The 24,568-nt window shown below is 45.7% G+C and overlaps 1 protein-coding gene across 7 annotated transcripts; it reads left to right on the plus strand.

Annotated features, from left to right (window-relative positions):
- SLC16A9 (solute carrier family 16 member 9) lies at positions 1-19,722 on the plus strand. Of its 7 annotated transcripts, none has more exons than XM_040071796.2 (7): positions 1-614; positions 5,489-5,541; positions 6,952-7,180; positions 14,917-15,060; positions 15,912-16,007; positions 17,573-18,481; positions 18,810-19,722. In XM_040071796.2, exons 3-7 carry the CDS (start codon positions 6,985-6,987, stop codon positions 18,986-18,988), a joined length of 1,524 nt encoding a protein of 507 aa, XP_039927730.1. In that variant the 5' UTR covers positions 1-614; positions 5,489-5,541; positions 6,952-6,984; the 3' UTR covers positions 18,989-19,722. The 7 variants fall into 7 exon arrangements, with proteins under 7 accessions (XP_039927730.1, XP_039927736.1, XP_039927732.1 ...); XM_040071802.2 differs by having other exon boundaries at positions 2-614; positions 7,054-7,180; XM_040071798.2 differs by lacking the exon at positions 1-614 and adding an exon at positions 1,261-1,331.
- The last annotated feature ends 4,846 nt before the right edge of the window (positions 19,723-24,568 follow it).

Here is a 24,568-nt window from a genome sequence, read left to right on the forward strand (position 1 = left end):
TACACAACACAGCCGTATGCCAGCTGAGATGTCTTAGAAGTGAGGCTTGAGTTTATGTCGTTCTTCTGTCAGTCCTTCCAGTAGCAAGTATTGATGTCGATATTTACCTGAACACTGTGAGGTGTGGATCAAGACACCTTCAAAGGCATTTGAAATTCACAAACCTTTGTAAATATTGCACGAGGGAGTAAGTCTGGAGGTCTGAACAAGGGAGTGATGCCATGCTTGTAGGAGCTGCTGAGGCTGTGAACATCTGAGGCTGCTTCGGAATTTCGGGTCTAGGAATATTTCAGCTCTCAGAATTCCACTCAACTCTGGGAACGTTGCTATTTCCACCTGCAGTGTGTGGTTACCTGAGCTCTAATTGGCTAGAGGTAGCAGCGGAGCTGCCACGCTGAACACACGCGGGGCAGAGGCTGAAGCTCGCCGAGTGTTCGGTCAGCTCCTACAACAGCCTTTGCAGTCTGGAGGGTGAATATCCGAGGTGGCTGAACTTGCGCGACTTGACGGCTACCTTGGCCCTATGTCTGACAGCGCTGGACGTGCCGTGCACACGGATCCGGGCCCGGGCTGCGATGAGACGGCCTCTAAAGGCAGTGGGTGCGCCGACACAAGTGAGTAGCCTCTCCCCTGAGCTGGCAGTCTGGGGATGCGGTGCTGCATGTGCGCTGCCCGCATCGCTGTCTGCAGCGCAAGTCCGCGGCCTTTTGGCATCGCTGGCGGCGGGAGGCAGCGCCCATCCCCGTCCTGCGGCCGTTCCGCTGCCCTGGGCACCCGCGCAGGTTCCGAGCCGCGGCGGAGCGCCCGGGGACCCGGCCCTGCTGTGCCCCTTGGAGCGGGGAGGGGCCCTAGGGGGGCACCGTGCCCCGGGGCCGGGCCAGGCTGAGGGTGCGCCGGGAACGGGCAGGGGCTCCCGGCGGGACCCCGCGGTGAGCGGCGCCGCTCGGGGCACGGGGGCGGCTCCCGCACGGCTCCGCCGGGGACGACCTTCGGCCGGGGACGCGTGTGCGCCCGTCCCCGGAGAGATCCGGGCCGGGGGAGGCGGCGGGGCAGGGCGGGGCGGGGCGGGGCAGAGCTGCGGGCCGCGGCGGAGGTGAGCCCGAGCCGAGCGGCCGCCCCGCCCGCCCGGAGGGGCGGGGGTCGGGGCGGTCCCCCCGCGCCGGGGCTGCGGGAGGAGGCGGCGGCGGCGGCGGCCCCCGGCAGCTCCTCCCCCGCCCGAGTTACAACCGGTTCGTGCCGGCCGCGGCCCCGCCCGCCGCGCCGCGATGCGGGCTGCCCCGGCTCCCCGGGGGCGGCTCCGGGCCCCCGCCCCACGGGCCGCCCGCCCGCAGGTAACGGGGCCGGGGCCCCGGGGAGCCGCGCTTCGGGGCCGGGGGGGGCGGGCAGGGGCGGCCGGACGGAGCCGAGCCCCCGCAGGGGCCGCAGTCCCCCGGTTCGGCCCCGCTCTGCGGCGGGAGCTGCTCCGGGGGCTGGGGCGGCAGGGCCGGGCCGGGGGCCCGGGTTGGGTGGGGGAGCTCTGCGCGGTCTCCGGGGAGAGGCTTCGGGAAAAGGAGCTGGAGCGGATCGTGCCGCCGACCCGGGGCGAGCGCATCCCTTGCGGTGCCCGTCGCCGACCACCCCTCGGTGTTGGCTGTGGTGCCTGTCGGTGTGCCCTGTTGGCATCCGGCGGGCACTGGGAGGTGTGCGACATCAGCATTTGCCACGGGCACATGGCAATGGGCGCCCGTCGCCATCGGTGCGCGCCCATTGCGGGACCCGCCGGCCTCGGTGCGTGCCCATCGCGGGAGCTGCCAATCTCCGTGGGTGCCCATTGCGGGACCCGCGGGCCTCGGTGCGTGCCCATCGCGGGAGCTGCCAATCTCCGTGGGTGCCCATCGCGGGACCCGCGGGCCTCGGTGCGTGCCCATCGCGGGAGCTGCCAATCTCCGTGGGTGCCCGTCGCGGGCGTCCCGTGGCACCTCGGCGGCTGCGGCTGCCCCGGAGCGGGGCACTGCGGCTCGACCGTGTGTGACATCGGGACGGCGAGGGCGACCTTCAGTCACCTCCTGGTGCGCGTCACTGCGCGGATGAGCGCTTCCCGTCGGAACCGGCCCGGAGGTGGAAGGCGTCAATGTGTAACGCGGGGCGGTGGGCTGGCCCCCGAGGGCGTGGGGAGAGGCGAGGCGAGCCGGGGGTTATAAGAGGCCATCCATCCATCCATGCCATCCATCCATCCATCCATCCCCACGGAGACCCTGCCGAGGGGCACGCACCGATGAGGGGACAGATGCCGAAGGGAAGCCTGGCAGGTCGCGATGCGTGAGGCGGCGCGCACCGTGCTCTCGTTTGGCAGAGATCTCTGGTAAATCATCTTGGCTGGCGGTTTCTAGCAGCGCCGGCTCACATCTGCCTGCATGGGTGCGTGCTAGTGTTCGACAGGCGCTAAAGTTGTGCTTTCGGGGGGGTTTCCATCCCTTCTGGAGCAGTGAGGCTCTGGAAACAGGTAGGACTGGTTCTGCTGAGCTGACAGATTTGTACAAAGCTGACTGGTTTACGTGCTGCCCCACTGATGCTTCTTAATGTAAACTAATTTTGCACAATAGAAAAATGTTATGTTGTTGGTAAGTTTTGTAATGGTGTTTTAAATTTCACGCTTCCATCATCCATCAGAAATAGAAGGAAACAGTGATATGACAACTCTTGCTTAACTTACAGAAGGGCAAGTAGAGAAATGTGAGAAATGGGCAGACCTGAGTATTGAGGACTAGAGGGATATATATACATATATATTCAGTGTCACACAGCAAGCTACTGTAGTTAGAAGATCAGTTAAAGTCTGATGTCATGCAAGTACAGATGCATCTTTCAGTGAATTTAATACAATGCTTCTGCTGTTGCATCACTACGTGTGCAGGTGTTTGGACATGATGAGTAAGTTAAAAGCAATCATAATGCACCAGTTTCGTGCTCTACGTGATACTTGCAAGCCAAAGGTAGCAGAAATTTCAGATGATAATTGCCTGAAAAATAAACAGAAATTTACAAGAAATCTGATTCAGCTTAAAATGAGGGATGTTCCTTCTCTGGCTGGTACCGTCTTGATTTGTAGCAGTGCCTTGCAAAACTTGACTAGCCCAGGGTTGATCACGCAGTGTTTCTGCTGACATCAGCTTTCCTTGCAGCCATGTGCTGCTCGCAGAAAGCAGCACACTCACCCGGGCTCTGGCTGCACAAAGAACAAGCTGGAAACAATCACATTGCTACTGTCTTTCTCAAGATTCCCTTTGCCACAGATTAATACAAGTTGCTGTGCTGAGGGCTAATGGTTCAGTGGTACTAATGTTCTTTTTTTGTGCTCATCTGTCATCTTTAAGCCAAATTCAAAGATTTATAGGAAGGGAGCTCAGTATTGTGATAATGGTGCTCAGAGCAAAGCAAATCGTTGCAGCCAGACATTTCTCTCTTTCCCCATTGAAACTGTTGTTCAGTTTGTTCTCTGGGGTTTCTTTTTGTTGTGGTTGGTAAAGGCTTTCATCAAGCAGCTCTCTTCCTCTGATTCTTATTCGCAGTGAGTACAGCTCACTGAAAAGCTTTTTCTCACCAAATTTCAAGTTGCTGTTCAATTCTTTATGCCTCATGTCGCTTTTTCAGTATTTTTAAATTTAATTCGGTTTCCTGGAGTCTGAAACAATATCCCTAGGCTTAGTGAACAGAAAGGTTTGAGAAAGTGTTCCCACCTGAATCCCGAATCTTAAATGGTTGTTTATCTATTACCAGGATCACACAAGTCTTCCTGGCTGGTGCTGAGAAAAAAAAAATCCCAAAACTATTGACTCCTCTCACTCCCTTCTGTGCGGGCTTCTGCTTCTTCGTTTTTTGGTGTCCACATTTGTCTTCCTTCTACGCAGACAGAAAACAGTGGAAGGCACTTTGGATCCCTCCCAAGTCCACGCACAGATTCGATGTCCATGCAAGTGAAGGTTTAGTTCTCACTGTCGGTTCTCTTCCCTGCTACCAAGCTGTTACAATACAACTTGCCACTTTTGGAGGAGCACTGAATATTGTGCCAGTGGGAGGTGGATTGATTCCCATGGCCCCAGCAGCAGCTTGGTTGTCCAGGACACCTTTAACTATCATAGCAGAGAGCTCTGGCAGCTCCCTGCTCTCTGGGGCCTTGAGCCTTCAGGGGCGTTAGGAAATACCTCAGTTTAGGTATCAGGCACACAGCAGGGTGAGGAATAACCTGCAAAAACAGGAAGGGAAGGAAAGGAAGGAGAGGGGAAAGCCAGGTCATTAAAAACAGACCCTGGGATTTCACAGATCTGTTATTCCTCTAAGGTTGATTTCTGAGGGGGAAATGATGATGATTTTTACTTTTTGCTTGACAGGTGTGGACTGTAAATTGCTTGGAATGTTCAGAGAATAGAGATGGTTTTGATGCTTATTTAGCTAAAAGATGCAAAAGAGATCTGTGATGCAAAATATGAGTTGTTGGGATGTAGAAAGTCAGCGCTTCTTGTGCTGTAAATTGGGTGCAGTTGGTAAATTCAGTTATACTGTGCAGCATTGAAAAGGTGACAAACAAACCCAGAGGCTTTTAGTCATTCTATCAGAAGAGACTACGTGACCTGAGACTACAAAAACTTTTTTCCTCTCCTGCCCTGTCCTTGCTTCCTTCCCATCAAATGTTTAAAATAGCAGAACCGAACTCAAGAGTTGTCTTTGAGCCAAATTTTAGGGCATCAATATAATGGAAATCAATATAACAGCTAAAATCTGTTTGTTTTCTAAAGTTTATTTTTAAAACAAATATGAATTGGCACTATTCATTGTCTACCTCCATTATTATAGAGTTTTTCTGAAAACTTCCTTGCTTTGTCTCATTGTCTGCTTTTAAAGCTGTTACTTATTTCCACTATTTTTTTCTTCTAGGCAAGGAGGAAACAAGCCAAGTGATAATTACTTAATTCATGGAGAGATGCGTAGGTCAGCTCTTGGGGACTGCATTCAAGTAACTCAAATATTTCATGTAGAAGCAGGGGGATCCCTTTTAGTGTAAAGGGTATTGTTATAGGAAAGTGCCTCTGACTTCTGTCTGTCCCAGCTGCCACCCTTGCAGCTCACAGGATCAAGGGACACTCACTGGAGTGAGGCAGAGCTTACATTTATAAGCTGAAACAAGTAACTTTGTCACTGGGAATGTTGTATCCTCAAGGACAGTCAGTATATTAAAATTGCAAATCACTCTCAAAGGGCCCAGGATGTCAAAATGTATTTTACTATTAGTAAGCGATGTTTTTGTTATTTGAGGGCTCAAGGCTGCTGTCAGATGTTAATTAATTGCAGGGGATCAGTACTTCTCCACTGAGATAACTTGTTTGCTTCTGAAGCTCCTCTGAGAAGAATTTAAAAAGAAGAAATTTCATGTGAAGCCACCGTTTTTTCGGAGTCGTGTCAACTGTTGCAGTGATAACGTTGGCTGAAAACTTGCTTTGTTCTTTTTCTGCAGATAGTTGTCACATGAAGGTACATCTATAGGAAGCTGACGAGTTCTTATCATCTGTGAGTATCTACCCTCAAAGGAACATTTAAGTGCATCTGTGAACTAGAACTGCTTTTTTCATGTCTCTATACAATTCCTCAAAATTTTATACTATAGTGTTTTTGTTAAGTTTTCCATGCAAATTCTTAAAAATTGCCCAAGAAAAGGGTGTGAAGAGCTCAGATGGGAATTCTTTCATTGTCTGCTTGTTTTCCCCACTGCTTTCATACAGCAGTAATTTTTTTCCATTTCTTCTGGGTTCCTAAGTCAAAAAGGCAGTGCAATGCATTTATTTTTCTGCTTTGCCTCTGGGGAGTCTCCCAGAGCAGAGCTGTTACTGCAGCAGTGTTAATGCTTAAGCTGCAGCGTGGAGATGGTCCTTGAGACTATTCCATGAAGAAAACAGGGTAAGATCTTATTTCTTTCTATCTTCCAGGGTGAAGGAATTAAAACTGTTGAGAATCATATATCCTGTTAGTGGCAGAGGCAGGAGCAGAGCGTGTGTTTTGTGGTCATCACTTGGGCAGATTGCTCCCTGTAGAGAGGGAGGGCAGGCTGGCTGTGTGCACTCCAAGGCAATGGAGCCCGGAGAAACTCTACATGTGCTGGATTTTAGGAGCATTGATCCCTACATTGGCACGCTGATCCTGAGAAGATGCGAGGGCGGTGGGTTATTTAAAGCCGTAGGTACACAGGAGATGGATTGTGCCGTGCAAAGGGGCAAGGCGGTGTTTCTGGAGTGCAGGAAGCGATTGCCAGTTTGGGGAAGGCTGATGTGTGCCAGCTGCACAGAGGGCAGACACTCTGACAGGTTATAGCAGATTTTTGTGTGCGTGTTTGCTGCTGTCGTGTCTTGGCATATAAGCCACACCTGTAGACAGTCTTAGGGCTCACTTCACTGATATATTTGAAATGATTTTTGGATGCAGCTCTCTACACATCGCTTTGTTGACAGAGCAGAGTGTTTAACTGTTACTGCTGCCAAAATGTCATTGTTCCTCTTGGTCTGCCCCTCCCAGAGTGCGCTATCTGGTGGCAAACACCTTAATAAATGGCAAGATACCGTGCTGAGATGGGAACTGAGTAGAGATTTTTTATTCATGGTTTGAACAGCAGGTGACCGTGGGGCTCTCTTGTTGAACCGTGGCAGATATCACTGCCTGAAGTTTGCTCAAAGCCTGTCTAGCACTCAGCAAATGAAATGCTTTTCTGTCACACAGTGCTGGTGTATGCAGGACTTACCACACTTCGGGCGCTTTCTGTTAGAAGCAGAGGTGCCAGTGTGGCAGCCCCAGTTTCCATTGCCTGTGTGCTGCAGCTGCTCCGGGGGGGAGGCTGAAGCCGCCTGAATGTGCACTTCTCTCACAGCGCCCTCGGTCAGCCACGTTCCTAACGCTCTGTTCTGTTCTCTTTGGGTTCTGTTTGCACAGGTGCTGCCCCTGCCTCTGCACCCTGCTGCCAAGATGGTATTTCGGAAGGCACCAGATGGAGGCTGGGGCTGGGTCATTGTTGTCGTTTCCTTCTTCACCCAGTTCCTGTGTTACGGATCGCCGCTGGCGGTGGGAGTCCTGTATCTGGAGTGGCTGGATGCTTTTGGAGAAGGGAAGGGCAAGACTGCCTGGGTTGGATCGCTAGCAAACGGAATTGGACTGCTTGCCAGTAAGTGCAGGAGCAGTATCTGTCCTAAATTGAAACCTTTCGTGTGTGTGTGTGCTCTTGGAATTGTATCAAAGGTAGCCGCAAATGAGGGTGCTGCGTTTTTGTTGTAGGTCAAGATGGGTGAGAAGATTACATTTATAGTTTCACTGTGCATAACCCAGAGCAATAAAAAATATTCCCTTTAGAAAATTCAAAATGATTGTATTTGAATAAACTAGAAAGCCACACTCTGGGAAGCTGAACAGTAATTTTGTTGATGCAATTTTTTTTTTTTTTTTTATATGAGACTTTAACATTTACACTATTATCTTAAAATCAGGGCAAACTGTTAGTCTGAAATGGCTCAAGTGCTTTATGAAAAAGATTCAATAAACCAGTTACTAACTTTTCAGTGAGGGTGGGTGGGCGCTCCTTTGCATTTTCTATTTGGGAAAAAACTCCCTTTGAAAACTGGAAAGTTATGGTTAACAGTAGCATTAAATAAAGCAACTTTACTGGAAGCTTTTCTTCAGTAAGACGTTGTCACTTGGAGAGTAGCAGCAGAGTTTTAGGGAAATAAAACCTCACCTTGAAATTTTCTAGGTTATTGTGGTTTTAATATCAGGCACGGGTTTTTACTGGGTCATATCACTATCTTCTGTTTTTCAAGGATTCATCATGGGAACTATTATCTACTTGCTGGATCTGGAAAAAATTGCTTGTCAGCAGGGCAGCTGCTGCAGGCAAAAGCAATAATGTGGTTTAATGGATAAAATGCAGCTCAGGATCCTGAGGAACTCTCCTCAAAAGAAATTTGATGTTCCAATAGCAATACAGACTTGAATAAAGAACTCTGCTTTGTATGGCCCTGGTAGTGATCAAATACAGTGCCACACCTGTGTTAGGGGCTTTTTACCACCAGGCAGAAGAGAAACGGGCAAAGGCAGGTGGATCACTAACCACAAGAAGACTAAATTCAGTCTCAGGGTATGAGGGGGTAAAGCACTGTAGATTGCACTTCCATCTTTTTTTTTTTTTTTTTTTTTCCCCCCTCTGTTATGGGTATTAACTCCTGCTGTTAGTTCATCAAGACCTAAATAAACTTGAGTGAAGAGTGAAGTGGGAGGAACATAAGGATAAACAAGGTGATTACTGAAGGAAAAACTAGGCAGCAGGGAATTTCAAGAGAACACCCTCTTGTAGGAGACCAGAAGTCTCTGGTCAGGCTCTGTTAAGAGCCCGAGTACCCTTTCCTCATGTCCACCCCGTGGTGGCTTCCGGATTTTAGTGCCCTCTCTCTTCTGAGTGGCAGTGTTTTGGATATGTGCTGAGTGCAGGGTTGATCATGTGGAGGTGTTTCTCCTCTTGGTGAGCAGGGCTGACAGAGCTGAGGCTTTGCTGCTGCCAGGCTGGTGAGGGGATGAGGTGCCCAGGAAGTCAGGAGGAGACACAGCCAGGACAGGGGACCCCAGCTGGCCAAAGGGATGTTCCATGCCGTGGGACATCATGCTCAGTGTATCAGCTGGGGGGAGAAAGGGGAAGGGGAATCTTCTGAGAGATGGCATTTGTCTTCCTGACCCACCATCACGTGTGACGGGGCCCTGCTCTCCTGGAGATGGCTGAACCCCCGCCCTGCCGTGGGAAGCAGTGAATGAATCCCTTGGTTTGCTCTGCCTGCGTGCAAAGTGAGCTTTGCTTTCCCTGTTAAGCTGTCTTTATGTCAGTTCAAGAGCTCCAGCTTTCAGCCCTCTGAGCCCAGTGAGTAGTGGCTGCGTGGGCTTGGCTGTGGCTGGGGTTGAACCATGACAGCAGCAAATGGAAGGTCCTGTGATGAATAATACAAATCAAAGGTGCTCTTGTGACTGATTTTAGAATGGAATGATTAAATGAGGGTTTGACAGGTTAGGAGGAATGCTGTCTGTCCATGTGATTTTATTCTTTCAGTTTGACATTCAGAAGCTTAATAATCATTCCTCCCTTTCATGCCTTCAAAAGAGAGTACAGGGAGGGTCTTTGAACTACATTGATGCTAACAGAATTGACTGAAAACTTGAAATTGATTTGAAAACAAATTCTATGTTCCTACCTTTATCTGAGATGAAGGATCCCACTGTTTGTCAAGCTGGGATCTGACCCTAATGATAAATCTACTAATTCCCTCCTTAAAAGTATGCAATCTTATGATACAAGTTGTTCAGGTTTAGTTTTCGAATAACGTAATCTTTAAGTGGTATATTTTGACGTGACCCTTAATTAGTGTGATAGATGTCTAGAGAATGTAATCAAATTACTTCTAAATTTTCTTTATAGGCTGTAACTTGATGCAGTCTTTTTGCCAAGACTCCCACACTTTTAATTAAGGCCCTACTGGACAGCCATTAAGACTCTTCTGTGAGCTTTCTTCAACTTGACATCCCCTTTCTGAAGCTGTAGATGCCAGACTGCAAAAAGGAATGACGATTATGGTAGATTAGCAGCCACAGACAGGAAATAGATCAGTGTCCATTTTCTTAGGAAGACTTTTCTCATTGATAGCACTGGCGGTCACATCCACCAGCTTCTTTAACAGAGGCAGTTTGGCCCAGTGACTCTGCTGTATTAGTACTGTAATTTCACCAAACCCAAGAAGATCTGTATGGCATCTGGCACAGAAAAAAGTCCTCTGTCTTCTCCCCCTTCCCTCTGTGTAGTCTGAAACATTTTTATTTTTTTTAAAGCAGCTGATGCTGGTGAGCACTTTCATGTTTGCTGCGTTGATATCCTTTCTAAAATGTTTACTTCTGACTTATGTGAGAGCTAAACTTAGACTGGAGACACAGAAACCCAGACCAGCACCTTGTTTATTTGGATTCATTTCCTGGGCACCTGGTGTTGGATTTCTGTCCTTTTGCTCGCAGCACAGGCGGTGTTGCTGAGGCAGTGTCCGCCTGAGCCGGACTGTTCTCATCAGCTGGAAAGGGAATGGGGCAGGGATCACGTTGAGCTCTTCCTCACGGGATGGCTTGGCTTATGACTATCTGTGATGAAACCTTGCAGAGCAGTGGAAGGCAAGCACCAGTGTTATTGTGGAAGGCAGAGGTGAGAGCTCCTCTGCAGAATTAGGTGTTACAACATGGGTCAGGCTATGGCAGATGTGGCACATGGCTCCAGGGCTTGTTCAACGGGAAGAAATTGGAAAAACTTAGTAGGTTTCCCTTACTAAAACAGGCCAGAGGAGGATATTTATATATGTTTTTGAACATCATGTGTTTCTTCTGCAGCAAGTGTTCTTAATTTTGCATCCATTTGGAGCCTGAAATTAAATTTGATCCATGTTACACTTGTTAAAAGCAAAACAAAGACCTTGGCGCCTGTAATTGGCACCCCAGCTGTTTATAGTAAGAGTTGACTTCACAGTCCTTGGCAGAAGAGGGACACCAGCAATGGCTCCATTCCTGTTTCCCTTCGTTGATGGAGACAACAAAGGGAAGATTCTCTCTCGAAGGGCATGCCTTGATAATCTGATGGGATGTTTCTGCAGATCTGAGGCATTCAGTGCTAGATGTTTAAAAAGCTTCATTTTGTGTTTTCAAGCAACAACTTTACTACTCTTACAACTGCCTTTGCCGCATCAAAATATTTTTGGACAAAAGCCTCACACAGACATAGCCCCCAGTGTAAAGTATGGGAGCTGTAAATAGCTTGTGTGTAGGGGAGAGGGTGTCCCCAAGATTCCTCTGAAAAGGAGCCCAGTTCATGTAACTGGTTTTTTTAGAAGGGAACTAACTGTCTTTCCAATCAGTTGGGAGTGGGTTGCTGCCCAGTGTGAAAAGCTTTTTTTCTGATCTATATTCATATCCAAAGTACAGGCATTTGGAGAATATTATAGTTATTATAACCAGGTTTATAATACGCAAATAATACGCAAAAAAATGTTCTTGTATTCTGTCCAGTGGATTTTACATGGAGTCTGTCACCATTTTTTCTACTCTACAGTTTCAACAGGCTCGGACAGATGCCCAGGTAGGGTGGGTCAGATTAATGCAGATGATAAGAGAAAGAACTCAGTTGTCCAATATATTTTGTTTAGCAAAAGGTTTTGTGTGTGAGGTGGAGGAGGGAGGACACTTGAGATTAGTGAGTGCAGGGAGAGAGTGTTGTTTTGCAGGTTTTCTTCACTTTGTGTGAAAATATTGAGGAAGAAAGTTCTAGTTCTTGATGTCCATAAAACAAAGCAATTTTGTACTTGTCAGGAGGTCAGCACATTTCTGTAGGTTTGGGTTCCTGAGTGGAGCAGATGGCTTGTTTTCATGTCTCAGGAAGGACTCACTGACACATCCAGGTCTCACTGAGGGTAAAGCATTTAATTTAAAATAATCTTAATAAAAATACCAATGTACAAATGATCCCTCCCAGGTGTTCTTCCTCCTTGGTCTCTCTGTATGAAGATCTACTGTGAAAACCAATCTTCTTTCTGCTTCTGCTTCCCATTTTGTCTGGGGATCTTGCTGACTGCTCCCCTGATAATTGTGTTGCTGACTGCGAGCCGTGGCAGGTCGTGTGCAGAGGAGCAGTGTCTGTTCCTGTGCTGAGTCTTTCTTTCTAGAGTTAGCTGTCATTCCAATAAACTGCTCTGCTATCTTTTTTTGATTGAGTTTGGTCTAGTTTTAAGATACATCATTTGGAAAGGAAAAAGCCCTAGGGATTTTATTTGTAAAAGAGGTAAATATTTATCAACGTCATCAAATGTTGTACTTGTTTCAGTGCTAACCCCTGGAGCTGCTGGCAAACTGAACAGAATGCTGGCTTGAAAGCTATTTTTCATGCTTACTATTGAGGAATGCTACTGGGTTTTTTTATTTCTTTTTATGTTGTTCATATTATGGTGAGAGTCAGCTAATGAAAACCCTTATTCTGCCTGGAGATCTGTTTCCTGTGTGGCTGTATGCAGACTCTTGCATTCTTCAGAATGCCCACTTTCAGCAAAATCCACGGGGAGGTCTCAGTCCCACTCTGTGAAAGTTGGATTTTTACTAGAATTGACTGCCTTGAACCCATTGTGCTTCAAATAAAGGGTAACACATTTGTGTACAGTCAACTCCTGTGCAAGTACCATGGTAATAACTGAAGGTGCTCTGCCTGCTGGGAAAAGAAAATGCAAGTGTTATGGGAAACAGGGGAAGGGAAGCAGTGCAGGGAGGCAGGAAAGGACAAAGATGCTGGCTGTCAGGGGGATTTTCTTTTATGATTAATTTTCTAGCAGTGTGATGAGTCTGAAAGTCGTGCCTAGTGTGAAGGGGAAGATGGAGCTGTTTTTCTGCTCATCAGAGATTTATAATAACTATTTTAATGCTTACACTGGCACTCCTCCTTATAAACAGGGCCGTTACTGAGTTGCCAGATGTCTTGCTGTGTGAGATGGCAGATTAATAGTGAGCTTACTGGAGCAGGTTCTTTAGTTTTGTGCAGCTTGTTTTCCAAGTTAGAGCGAAAAGCTCTCTTTGTACTCTTTGTTCTCCTTTGGAATTAGATTTTGTGAGCAGGAGAAGCTGGAAGAGCTTGGGCTCTTGGGCCTTGGGCCTTGTCAGGGATGCTTTTTAGCATGTTCCAGTGGAGATGTCCATGTCTTGTTATGAAGCCACATCTTTCAGCTTGGTGTCTCTCGTGTTCAGGCTTGGGGTCAGAGGGTCCAGTTTCACCTCAGATGCTCTAGCAGGGATCAGTGATGTCTGTACCAGCACCACCACCCCAGACTGGACAGAAACCTTCTGAAAGGAGCTGTATCAAAATATAGAGAGCAGGTGAAAGGGAAATGCTGTTTGTTTTAGCAAGGTAGTAGGTCAGAAACAAAGAATAGAAAGAGTGCAAATTCCTCTGCTTAATTGAATTAGGTTAACACTACCTTCTGTACTTTTAGTGTAGAAGAATTCTTTATATAATACAGAGCCAATCCTTTGTTCATTTTTGAGTCCTGTGGTTTTAGGAAACATACCAATCTTAATTTGCCAGTTCTAGTAATTAATTCTAAGAATCAGCAACAATTTAATGCTCTCAGCTTTTGTTCTCAGCGTGTTACTCTGCCCAGGTTATGCTGGCCAGCTTTCATTCCCACAGCGTGCTGACTCTTGAGAAGGAGCATGTGCTTAGATCTTCCTTTTTCATTGCTTCCAAAATCCAATTAAACCTTCCTTTCCTGGAATATTTTCTTGATTCCTCTGCGACTCTGACTCTTTGCCTGGATAAGCCCCAGCTCAGACTCACCGCCCTTTATGTTCCCTGGGCAGATATGTCTAATGTAGGGCAAAAGTTCTGGCCTGCCTTGTCTTTGAGGATCGTTTCACCTGCTGATGAATCTCTGCTCCTGCCTGCCAGAACTGCTTGTCCCATGGCCGGCAACCACAGGAAAACCTTGCCTGCATTCCCAGCTGCTCGCTCCTGTCTACAAACCTAGGCAAGCACCATCCCCAGGCTCCGACTGTTTACCTCGTATCACCTTTCTGGGCTCACCTCCCATCTGCTGGGAATCTCAGTTACGTGAGCCAGGGAGCACTAACCTTGACAAATGGCAGACTCCAAAATGCAGACGGAATCGACGGCAGTGTGTTTGCGTATCGCTTCACACGAGATGCAAACGTTGCGAGGTGGTTTTGTTTGTTTGTATAAAATAATGGCATTTAGCTGTGTATCTTCTATCTGCGTAACTTCTAATCTCAGAGTTGCTGAGTTTAGAAATGCTTAATACCTAAGCTTTTGTGTGAAGGTTTGGAGCTGTAGGGTTTCAGATAAGTTGTCTTTTCAGGCCAAGTCCCTTGCTGGTTGATTATTTATGCAGGGCACCAAGCTTGCACGCTGCTTAAGACTGAAAGGTGTATTCCAGGTCACACAACGGAAAATAAGTTCTTGTTCTGCAATTTCTGTGAGGAGAGGACTGGCTGAGTAGGGGCAGGGGATGAATTCTGCCTCACTTCATCCTTGTTTTGAAGAACTGAGAGAACTAAGGACTGAGAAATATTGGAAAGTAGCCCCTCATGAACTTGAAGGTTGGTCTGGCTCTGCTCCCAGTAAGTGACTTTTATTTTCTGTAGTTTTACAGGAGGAGCAGAGATGGGTAGTAAAGGGTTCTTTGGTAGGACACCTGACTAACGGGTACTTAATTCCCTCGAAAATCAGGGAAGGGTAGTGTTTGTCCTTGTCTGGCATACCAGCAGATATTCCCTCTGTGTAAGCACCAGGTGGCATTCTTACCGCGACTATCATCCCGAGTTACTGACTTTCCACTTCAGTTTTATAAATCATATCTCAAGATGAATGCAGATACTGCGTTTCTGAAACACAGCTTTTGTGCTCTGTCAAAAAATACCTGCTTGCTCAAGGGCTGGCTGATGCTCTGCCTTGGTTTTGTGCCTCAAGATGAAGATTCTTTTCAGAATCTTTGTGCACCTCAGTTGTGTGGTGACAGTGTTACAGTCCAGTATGTTTTGTATCTTCCCATGTGTAAGGGGTGTTTCACTTGCTCTTTCCCTCCCAGCCCAGGACTCTTTCATGGCCTTGATGTTTGGTTTCTCCTTGAGAAAAATTTTGCAAGCCCGTCCTCGAATATTTTTATAAATGACTGTTTTAGAGAGCCCCGTGAAAATGAGTACTCTGAATTGCTATCTAGTATAACTATGCATTTAAATAATTATCATAAGAAACATTTCCACAGACTGATATTTTTTTAGACGTTCTTCCTGGTGCTGGCATTTACTAAGAGTGTTTTTCCTGTTTTTCCCCTCTAGGTCCTGTCTGCAGTATATGTGTATCATCTTTTGGAGCAAGACCAGTAGCTATCTTCAGTGGCTTTATGGTGGCTGGGGGCCTCATGATGAGCAGTTTTGCACCTAACATATACTTCCTGTATGTTTCATATGGGATAGTTGTTGGTAAGAAACACCTTCCCTTCATTTTGAGACTATTTTGAGTCTTGGTTTATGAATACAAAATGGGAAACTGTGATAGCGTGGGACTTGATTTATCAAGGAATACTTTACTTTTGGGCAGGGAGGGATGTTGCACAGACAGGCTGTTACCACGTAGTAAAAGATAAAAACAATATAAATGTTCATGAGGCTTTGAAAACAGTTTGTCCTGTGTTGACACAATTGTTAGAGATGGAGAAGCTTAGGTTTTACCTAAGGGCTGGAATTGAGCAGGTCTTCTGCTGGCATGAAATGCCAATCTTGAAGGAGTAATATCACTTCTGGAATTCTGTCACACACTCATTCCAATTTGATAAATTAGAGCTCATTAGGGAGCGATGTTGTTCTCCACATAACTGGATCGAACAAAAAATGCTGTGCTAGAGGCATGAGAACGCTGCTCTCCTGGCAGGTGGTGACCTGCCCCTCTGTGCTGCTGGGGGTGGCTTATCAAATTAACTGTGTCAGGCATTTGGGCACCTCGCTGGCCAGCAGAGCCCCGGCGTCGTGCTGGCCGGGCACGGTGCCGCGGGGAGGCAGCTCCGGCCGGCTCCAGGGCCAGCCCTGGGCTCAGAGCCCTGCAGCCCATCCACAGAGCACAGGACTCGGCTGGGGAGCTCCTCAAAGCCAGCCCGCTCCAGCCAGGCTCAGCAGCCAGGGGAGGGGAAGGGAGGAGGGACAGTGCAGGCAGCCTGCAGGCCCTGTGCTAAAGGTACCTCGGTACCCAGGTGCACGATGGATCCCCTGGGGGATAACAAAGGGCATTCATTTCCTAGAGCATCTAGCACATTTTATATCTACCTCTTTTTATCCAGGTCTTGGATGTGGCCTTTTGTATACTGCAACAGTTACCATCACGTGCCAGTATTTCGACAAGCACAGAGGTCTTGCACTTGGTCTGATTTCGACAGGTAGGACTTTTAATTGTCATTTTCTCCAGCTTTTCACCTGATACAGCCACTGTTACCCTGGCAATAAAAAGCAGATTATTTTTCTCAGTTGCTTCTCAGTAAATTGAGAAAGTTACTACTTTCTTAAATCAAAATATCAGTAGCGATGAAGGGAAAAACTCAGGCTTCAGATAAAACAGTAACTACACTTGCAGGTTTATGCTATGGGTCATCAATATAGATGAGGAAAGGACATTCACTGAAGTGAAAGCAGACTCGTGTAGCTTGGGCTGTGTGCCATGGATAAGGAGGGGAAACGTTCCATAGAGTCCCCTTTTTTCTTTTTGTTCTTACCCAGCCTCAGAGGTGAGAAAGAGATTGGAGGTGCAGGATGTAAATGCTGCATCCCCACTACCTCACATTAGCTGCACCTTTACACTTTTTAATGGCTCCAGCAGGAACAGTTATGGCTGTTGTCCCATGCCTTGCCGTGGAGTGTCTGCTCTGACCTCTTTTCTCAAGTAGCTATGTCAGTGAGGAGACACAGCATCAGTATAGTCAGTGTTGTGAGCTGCTAATACTACATCCACACAAGATGAGAGGAGCTTCTGCAGAAATGTTTCTTGGGATCATTTTCAGTGGCTTTGTTTTGGATTCCAGGTAGGTTGCCTTAAAGCGTGGTCTTATTGTGCCCTCATTAATTTTCGTACCTGGAAGGCAAAACAAGCATGGATTTTGTAATTGATTTTTCCCGTGTTTAGCACTAAAGTATATAAATGGCTTGAATATAACCTAGAAACAGTCTCCAGCAAATAACTTTAAAGTTTGTGATTAAATTGACTTGAAAACCGATGTTCTCTGTTTGTGAGGTTTGTGAGAGGACATCCACTATCTAAAATGGATACATGCTCACTTCAGCCAACAGCCTTTTCTTTAAATTAGTCTGGTTGCATTCGGTGCTTGTGCTCATAGTAATTTCTCACTCTTCAGTGTTTAATTCTCAATGGCCAAATTTCTCAAATGCATGTTTAGTCGTGTAGAGCTTCACAAATGCCTTTGGAGTAAACCCGCACCAGGCAAGCCCTGCTCCTTAAACCAGACAGTCAAGGGTGGGGTCTTGGTGAACTCCTGGTCTGTTTCTGCCTGGGAGGAGGAAGGTGGCAGCAAAGAGAAGAAAGGGCAAAATGTTGGAGTGGGAAATTCTAACTGTGCTAACTCAAAATGGTACCTGAAGGGACACATGTGCAGGAGTGCAGGGCAGAAGGGTAGCTTGATAGTTCTGTGATGTTTTTAATCACAGATGTAGTATTGATCCTACTTGTTTATAGAGTGTCTGCTAGTGTTATTTGTCCCAAATGGTTCAGATATTTTGGGAGACTTTTTTATATTTTGTGGCTACTCAATAAAGAAACTGTAACTTCAGGAGGGGTGATGACTTAACAGTTCATTAAACTTGAGAGAGAGGAGCACAAATGAATTACCGTTCCTGTGCCATGTATTCACAGCTGCTGAATTGTGGGATTTTGTTAGAGTTGAAGAATGGTGTTGGTTCTTCAGTTTAAACCAAACTCATTTTTCTTTTATAGGCTCAAGTGTTGGACTCTTTATATATGCAGCACTGCAAAGAGAGCTAATTGAGCTGTATGGACTGGATGGGTGTCTGCTAATAGTTGGTGCCCTGTCTCTGAATATATTAGCATGTGGCAGCCTAATGAGACCTTTGGAATCATCCAGTTCTCCTCCACCAGAGAAAACGTGTGTAGACAAAGTCCCAGATCAATATTTTGTTTACCATGAGAAGGAAAAGACCATTGAAGAAAACATTAGCATCCTTGAAAAGGGCTACATTGATGAAAAATGTGTGAACAATGTGCCTGATTGTAAACAGGATAGCGTTTTGAATAAGAATGTATTGAGCTCAATAAATATAAATGAGAAAGACACCTACAAAAAGAAAGTTGTAGAACAGACAAACTTCTGCAAGCAACTCGCCAAAAGGAAGTGGCAGCTCTATTTGACCTACTGGAAGGAGACCATGGTTCTTTTCAAGAACAGAGTATTTTCAGCTCTCTTTGTTGCCATCTTGCTCTTTGATATTGGTGGATTTCCTCCTTCTCTGCTCATGGAAGATGTAGCAAGAAGTGCAAACATTAGTGAAGATGACTATTATATGCCCCTTATTTCCATTATTGGCATTATGACGACTGTTGGCAAACTTATTTTAGGAATACTGGCAGACTTTAAGTGGGTAAACACTTTATATCTCTATGTAACTACCTTATTAATGACAGGAGTGGCCTTGTTTGCAATCCCATTTGCCAAAAGTTACCTTACATTAGCGATGCTTTCTGGGATTTTGGGTTTTCTGACTGGGAACTGGTCGATTTTTCCATATGTAACAACAAAGACTGTGGGGATTGAGAAACTGACTCATGCCTATGGGATATTGATGTTCTTCGCTGGACTTGGGAATAGCCTCGGACCACCAATTGTAGGTAAGCGCAAGGTGGACAGCATAAACTGAATGTGAGCTTGTCACAACCCGTCAGAATGCTTCTGCACGTCTAATAATAATAACAGAATGATGAAGTCAAAATCTGCAACAAAAACCAGCCTTTGTTTGGCTGATTGTGTTTGTAATTTGGCTTTGAGGAAAAACACGTTTCGTGTCTAAGAGGTCAAACAGTATTTTAGGTTTGGCCTATTTTATTTTATTTTATTTTGTTGTTTGTGGGGTTTTTTTTAATTTCTGTGTTGTTTCTCTATGCTATCAGTGCTGTGTTACATTTGACCGATGCGCTTGTCTCTTGTTCCCACCCCCAGGCTGGTTTTACGACTGGACGCAGGAGTACGACACTGCTTTCTATTTCAGTGGCTTTTGTGTCCTGCTGGGTGGATTCCTCCTGCTGTTGGCAGCGCTGCCCTGCTGGAATGCCTGCGCCAATCAGAGCTCCAAGCTGCCTCCAAATACTTACTCCTACAAAGTTGCATCTAACGCTTAGGTGACAACTGGAATACACTTTGCGCCTTTTTATACTATATAGCAAAGTATTTTAGTAATTTTCCACTTATTTATGAAGCCCACAAATCCTCTTTCCACTAGAAAAATTCCATTGTTGCTTGTTGTTCAGTTCCTTTTTCTTCTTCTATTTCTTTTTTTTTAATGTTATTTTTAAAAACAGTCTTATTTTGTGTACTATGCACCGTGTTTTCAGCCTTTGTCTACTGTAATTTCCTTTCACCCCGTAAAGGGGATGTTCTGCTGTATTATCAGCTGTACTTTTTTTTTAAGGGGGGGTTGGTATGGAGGGGTGAACACTTTGAAGCAAAAATGAAGGCCTGTTCTTATAGGAGAAGGCTGGCATTTCTGCCACCTTCTGTCGGTCTCCAAGTTGCACAATTAGGCTTTACAAAACAAGAATTTGCCTTATTAAAATGTAATTCTGTGGCAAAGTGCTTTTAACATCATGCTTAGATTAACTTTTTTCTCTTTTTAAAGTTTCTCCAATTTACAATTAAGTGCCAATTGTGGGAGGGAGAAGAGGGGAAACAAAATCAACCTTGTGTTGCATAACTGAAGCGAACATGATGATGAAAGTAAGGATTCTTATTACCACTGCGACTAAGAACCATGTTTATAAATATTGCACATTTTGTGAAGCCTGTTTATAAAACTGTTGAACCAAAACCTTTTAAACCAAGGAATAAATGTGATTGTTGAAACCGTGAAAGGAAACGCTGACTTGGTTATTCAAGTTCATAATGATCTTTATATTCACGTTGGAGAGATGCTCACCGAAGCCCACAGGTGAGTGTTTCTAAGCAAGGCACCCATAGCCTTGTGTCCTGGGGGCCTTTCTTGTAGTTAAGTAGATTGAAGCTACTGCAGAAAACTTAATAGTAAGGGTTTTAACAAGGTAGACCTGATTAAAAAGGGAAAATTGTGACAGCAATGTCATCTCTGCTGTCCTTTTTGGAAAGGCTATAGCAAGGAGAAAAGTTAGTAACAGAGAGCAAGTAAAAGCTTGCAGGGGGAGGGTTAGCAGCAGAGGTTCAGAGAAGGGTGGTGAGGAAAGACTTGCAGCACTTGAACACCAAACAAGTCAGTGAAGAGAGAGCCCTTGAAACCCCTTGCCTGTCTAGCTGCAGACTACCCCTGTGTGCATGTTGGGTTTGCTGGCGTGGCTGGGGGAGCACTGTGGTGAGGACGAAGCCTTTCCTGAGCCGGGCACTGTGGTGAGGACGAAGCCTTTCCTGAGCCGGGCAGGGTGACTCGGCTGGCTCTGCAGTGCCCTGTGTGCCCCGTGCAGTGGCTTTTGCTTGTAGAGCTGCTCTCATGCCAAGGCTCTGTCTGGTTGTGTAGCAGTGACACAAATCCATCCACGGGTGGCACGTCCTGGGCGCTTTGGCTTCTGGCTGTAGGTTTGACGTTCAGTGGAGCGTGTTTCAAGGCTTGGGTGAGGTGGATGTTCTGCGTCCCGAGTGACATCCTGCATGGCTGCCTGTAAATGCCCAAGTAGTTCCCAGCTCTGTTATGTGTTCAAGTGTCTAATACGATTCTGGCTCATTAATAATTCTCCAGATAAAAGCCAGGTGTGTTACAAGCAACCTGTATTGTGGAAGTGCCGTGCACAGAGTTACTGTGTTCGCACAACTCATTAAGCGAGAGGGAAGCAACATCTAAGTGGGGCAGACATACGTGCAAGTAGTGTTCCCTCGTCTGGTCCAAGGCAGGAAAATCCAGCTTGGCTTCAAGCAGTTTTTGCTGACTTTCTGGGTTTCATTTATGTTTGTATTGAAAAATGACAAAAATGCAGTTAGCTTGTCTTTTTATTTTTTTCCCTTCCATTTGTCAGCCGAGTGTAACTACTGTGTGGGTTTTCTTCCTGGATTGCTTATTCAGTGCATGTGGAAAGAATATTGAGTATTCTGGATAGTCATAAATGCAACTCCAGTCCTAAATTGGAGTCCTGGGTGTCTGATACGGATTTGCACCCATTTTATGTGCTCTTATGACAACTGTAGTCATATTTCACCACATGTATATAAAAATAATACCATGTTTTACACATCTTAAAGAAACTCCAGGGATATCCTGGGTACGATCAGGGCATGTATGCCTTCAGATTCATCTTTTAAAGGCTCACTTCCTGCCAACAATACATTCTGAGTTCTTTAAATATGAAACTGATGTTAAATTAGCAGTTGGACTGAAAAAACACAGCTGGAATTAATGCAAATGATTAGGTGGTATGCGGCACACTCTTGCAATGGAAATGGAGCCTATTATTAGGCAGCTTGATACGTGTGGAAATATGACTAGTGATCTGTAACAGTTTCCTGATGTAACCCTACCCAGCAGTGAGGAAAGAGCCCTGACTGTTGAAGAATTTTATTTGCCACTGCAAGCACTATGTGCTAGGAACCCTGGCCCCAGCCAGCTGAGCACTGTGCTTTTATTAATCCTGTCTTTAATCGGTAAACAAGACCCAAGATTTTAATGTTTCGAGTTGTACTTTTCTAGTTTTGCAGGGTTCTGTTCCAAGAAAATATTTCCAGAGTTGTTGCAACCTACATTTTATCTGAGAGCCTTTCCTTGTCTTCATGCTTCCTTCAAATCATGAGCCCTTAGGTTCCACTGTTTTTTGGAGGGGGCAGGACAGGTACAATGTGATAATCTGTGTCTTATTTGCTTGAAAAGTAGGTCATGACCATTGGCAGAGTGGTAACGGTAGGTAGAGGTAGGTAAACAGTTCTGCCATTTAGAATTCTGGTTTGTCTTGAGATTTATAGTCCCTGACAAACAGATCTGGAACAGATGGAATGAGATGCTTAAGTAATTACTCTTTATTGTACAATAAAAAGTTGTTGTTTATTGCATAAATTATTCAGTTACTGTGGAGTCAGTCATGAATAGAACATTTATCTTCTTGTTTTCAGATCCTATGAAAGTTTATCGTAGTTGCCGAAACACAAGTCAAATGAAACTGTGAAATGCTACTAGATTTAAAGTGTACTCTGTGCCTTGCTGAATTGATGGGCTTTATCATTAGCTGCAGAAAGAGATTACATCCCTTTGGTAGCTGTTAATTTGTCTACATCATGCTGATCCCGGATTCCTGCATCCAGCACTGACATTGAAAAATGTGTTGAGTAAGGGCTATAAAAATTGATGGGGATGTTTGCATAGCATTTAACTGACATGGAGGTATGTTTTTATTGGAGAAATATTTCACTTCAGGTCTTTCAGGAAGTCCTTTCACATATACATATGGAGAATATGTTGGGCTGAGCATGATACCAACCAGATTAAAAATGGCAAGATTAGAAATTACACAGAAATCCAGTTGAACAGGACAGAGAAAGTAGAAAAAGTTGATTTCCTATGAAAGAGAATTTCTCAGACTCAGAGGACTCATTTCAGTGATGTTTAGTTGTACCCAATTACCTTGAAGAACTAAGTTAGGCTTGTCAGTCTTCATACAAGAAAGTCTTTAGAGATGTGTCAATATGCTCTCTGAATATCAAAATCCATTCAGAGTTTTTTTTTTACAAAGGTATTTGTTCTTTTGAATGTTGGCTTTTAAACCACTGAAACAGTTCAGAGGTGATGCACGCATGCTCAGCTTGAGCTGTGCTGTACCACATAATGAATTTGTTGCAGGAGCTTAATTGCAGAATGATTTTAGTTGAAAGGGACCTTTAGAGATCCTCTAGTTAAAACTCTCTGCCAAGACACAGTGATTTCAAGTTTCTCAGAGCAGCTGCTGTTCCTTGTTTGTTGTCACTTTCATGTCTCAGTGGGGAAGGCTTGACTCCTCTCTTTTATGTCCTCATTTGGTTTGTCCTCACATTTTCTGCAACAGCATCCTACGTTAGTTTTCTTTAGTGTGTCCATAGCTTCTTACACCAACTCTGTTGGTCAGCTTTAACAATCTGCATTCAATGTGTGGAGTACTTGCTGGCTTGGGCTTTTTTCATTAATATTAAATATTAAGAATTAAATAATCACATCAGTCCAAGCAGACTTCATTAGCCCTCGTGTCTTTTCATGTTTTCAGAAACTAGAGGCCCAGATGTCTGAAATGAGCAATTCTGCTGAAATTCTTGGCCAGAGCTGTATAAAGAGAATAAAACATGACTGGTATGTACACAGATATCTCTACCCCACCTGCAGGTCCTCAAGACTTCCTCTGCTGAGGAAAAGCAGTCTTGTGCCTGTGTGCTAAGGAGGAGCCGGGACAGGACAGATCCTGCAGCTCTGGGGTCTCCCTGCTGGATCTTCCTTCTCTTTGGGTCTCCTGTGTCAGGCGCAGGTGTTGTGCTGTGTTCGCTGCGGTTTTGTGAGGGGGAGGAGAGCACATGGCTGGAGTGTGGGGCTGAACACTCTCCCGTCTGTTTGCTTAGTGTGCAACAGGGAACATAATGGAATGCTCAGTATTTACCCTGTGCCTCAGGAAGCTTCAGGGGGCAGCCCTGCACCCGTCCTGACTGAGTCCCTGTGCTTCTGTACAGGGATTAGGTACAGTGGTTTTCCAGGCCAGTTTTGTGTTTTTTGCCGGTCAAAGACCTTGCTTAAGGCATCCATCTGCATCGTTGTGTGTGCGCTGCTGTAAATGCACTCAACAGAACCTCTGAAAATGCTTTTTTCCCTTTTTTTGCCCAAGATCAGCTGGATGTTTCTGTGGTGTGAGCTCAGGTGTGACTGCTGGCACAGCGTGCTGTAGTGTGCTGCATGGCTGGGGAGGAGCTCGGGGCAATTCCTGTGTGAGCTGCCTTTGCAGCTACGGCCCTGTGCAGCGTGACTGCAGCAAATGCTCTTCTCTGCCTTTGGCTCTCACCTTAATCTTACCTGGTCACACTTAAAACTGCAGACTCAATTTCACCTAGTTCAAATTAATGTCTTTTCCTCCCTGGTTTCAGTCATTGCAGGCTGCAAAATTTTCTGCCTAACCTCTTCCCTCTTTTCCTGTGTCACACGCAGCTCATGCTGAAAAGTAAACATGTTTTCAGTGATTAACAGCAAAGACTAGATGCAGCTGAGTAACAAGATGAATTCCCACACCCCTTGTTTTGTAAATGGCCAGTGCTCTGACCAACTCTATATTTACAGATTGTATCTGAATTGTGTGGGTTTTTGTGGTCAGAACTTTAAATTTTGATATATGACCTGCATATCAGGTTGGATTAGGACACGCTGCCTTCTGCTGGGATCAAGTTACTTTGCTTTTTAATTAAAATGTCCCTGGGTTGGAGTGGCAGTGTCCCTGCTTTGCACTACTTAGGGGACCATCCTCCCAAATTAGAATAACTGAAATCATCTGGCATGTCTTTCTCAGATTCTGTGAATTACAATAAATACTTAGTATGAGGTTGTGCAAGAGATCAGAAAAATGCTTAATTAAATAACATTTGCTTCAAGTTAAACAGAGTCATGTGGAGGTGCTGTGAAGAAGTAGGGAACAAAAAAATATATTTGTGAGACTGGTGCCTCCCTGGTGTATTCATGGTATGAAACAACTAAGAAGTTACTCTTCTGGGTGTATGAGTTTTAGCTACCAAAAAGATTCCTGGGAGAGAGA

Source organism: Hirundo rustica, chromosome 8, assembly GCF_015227805.2.
Source record: "Hirundo rustica isolate bHirRus1 chromosome 8, bHirRus1.pri.v3, whole genome shotgun sequence".
Classification (NCBI taxonomy): Eukaryota; Metazoa; Chordata; class Aves; order Passeriformes; family Hirundinidae; genus Hirundo; species Hirundo rustica.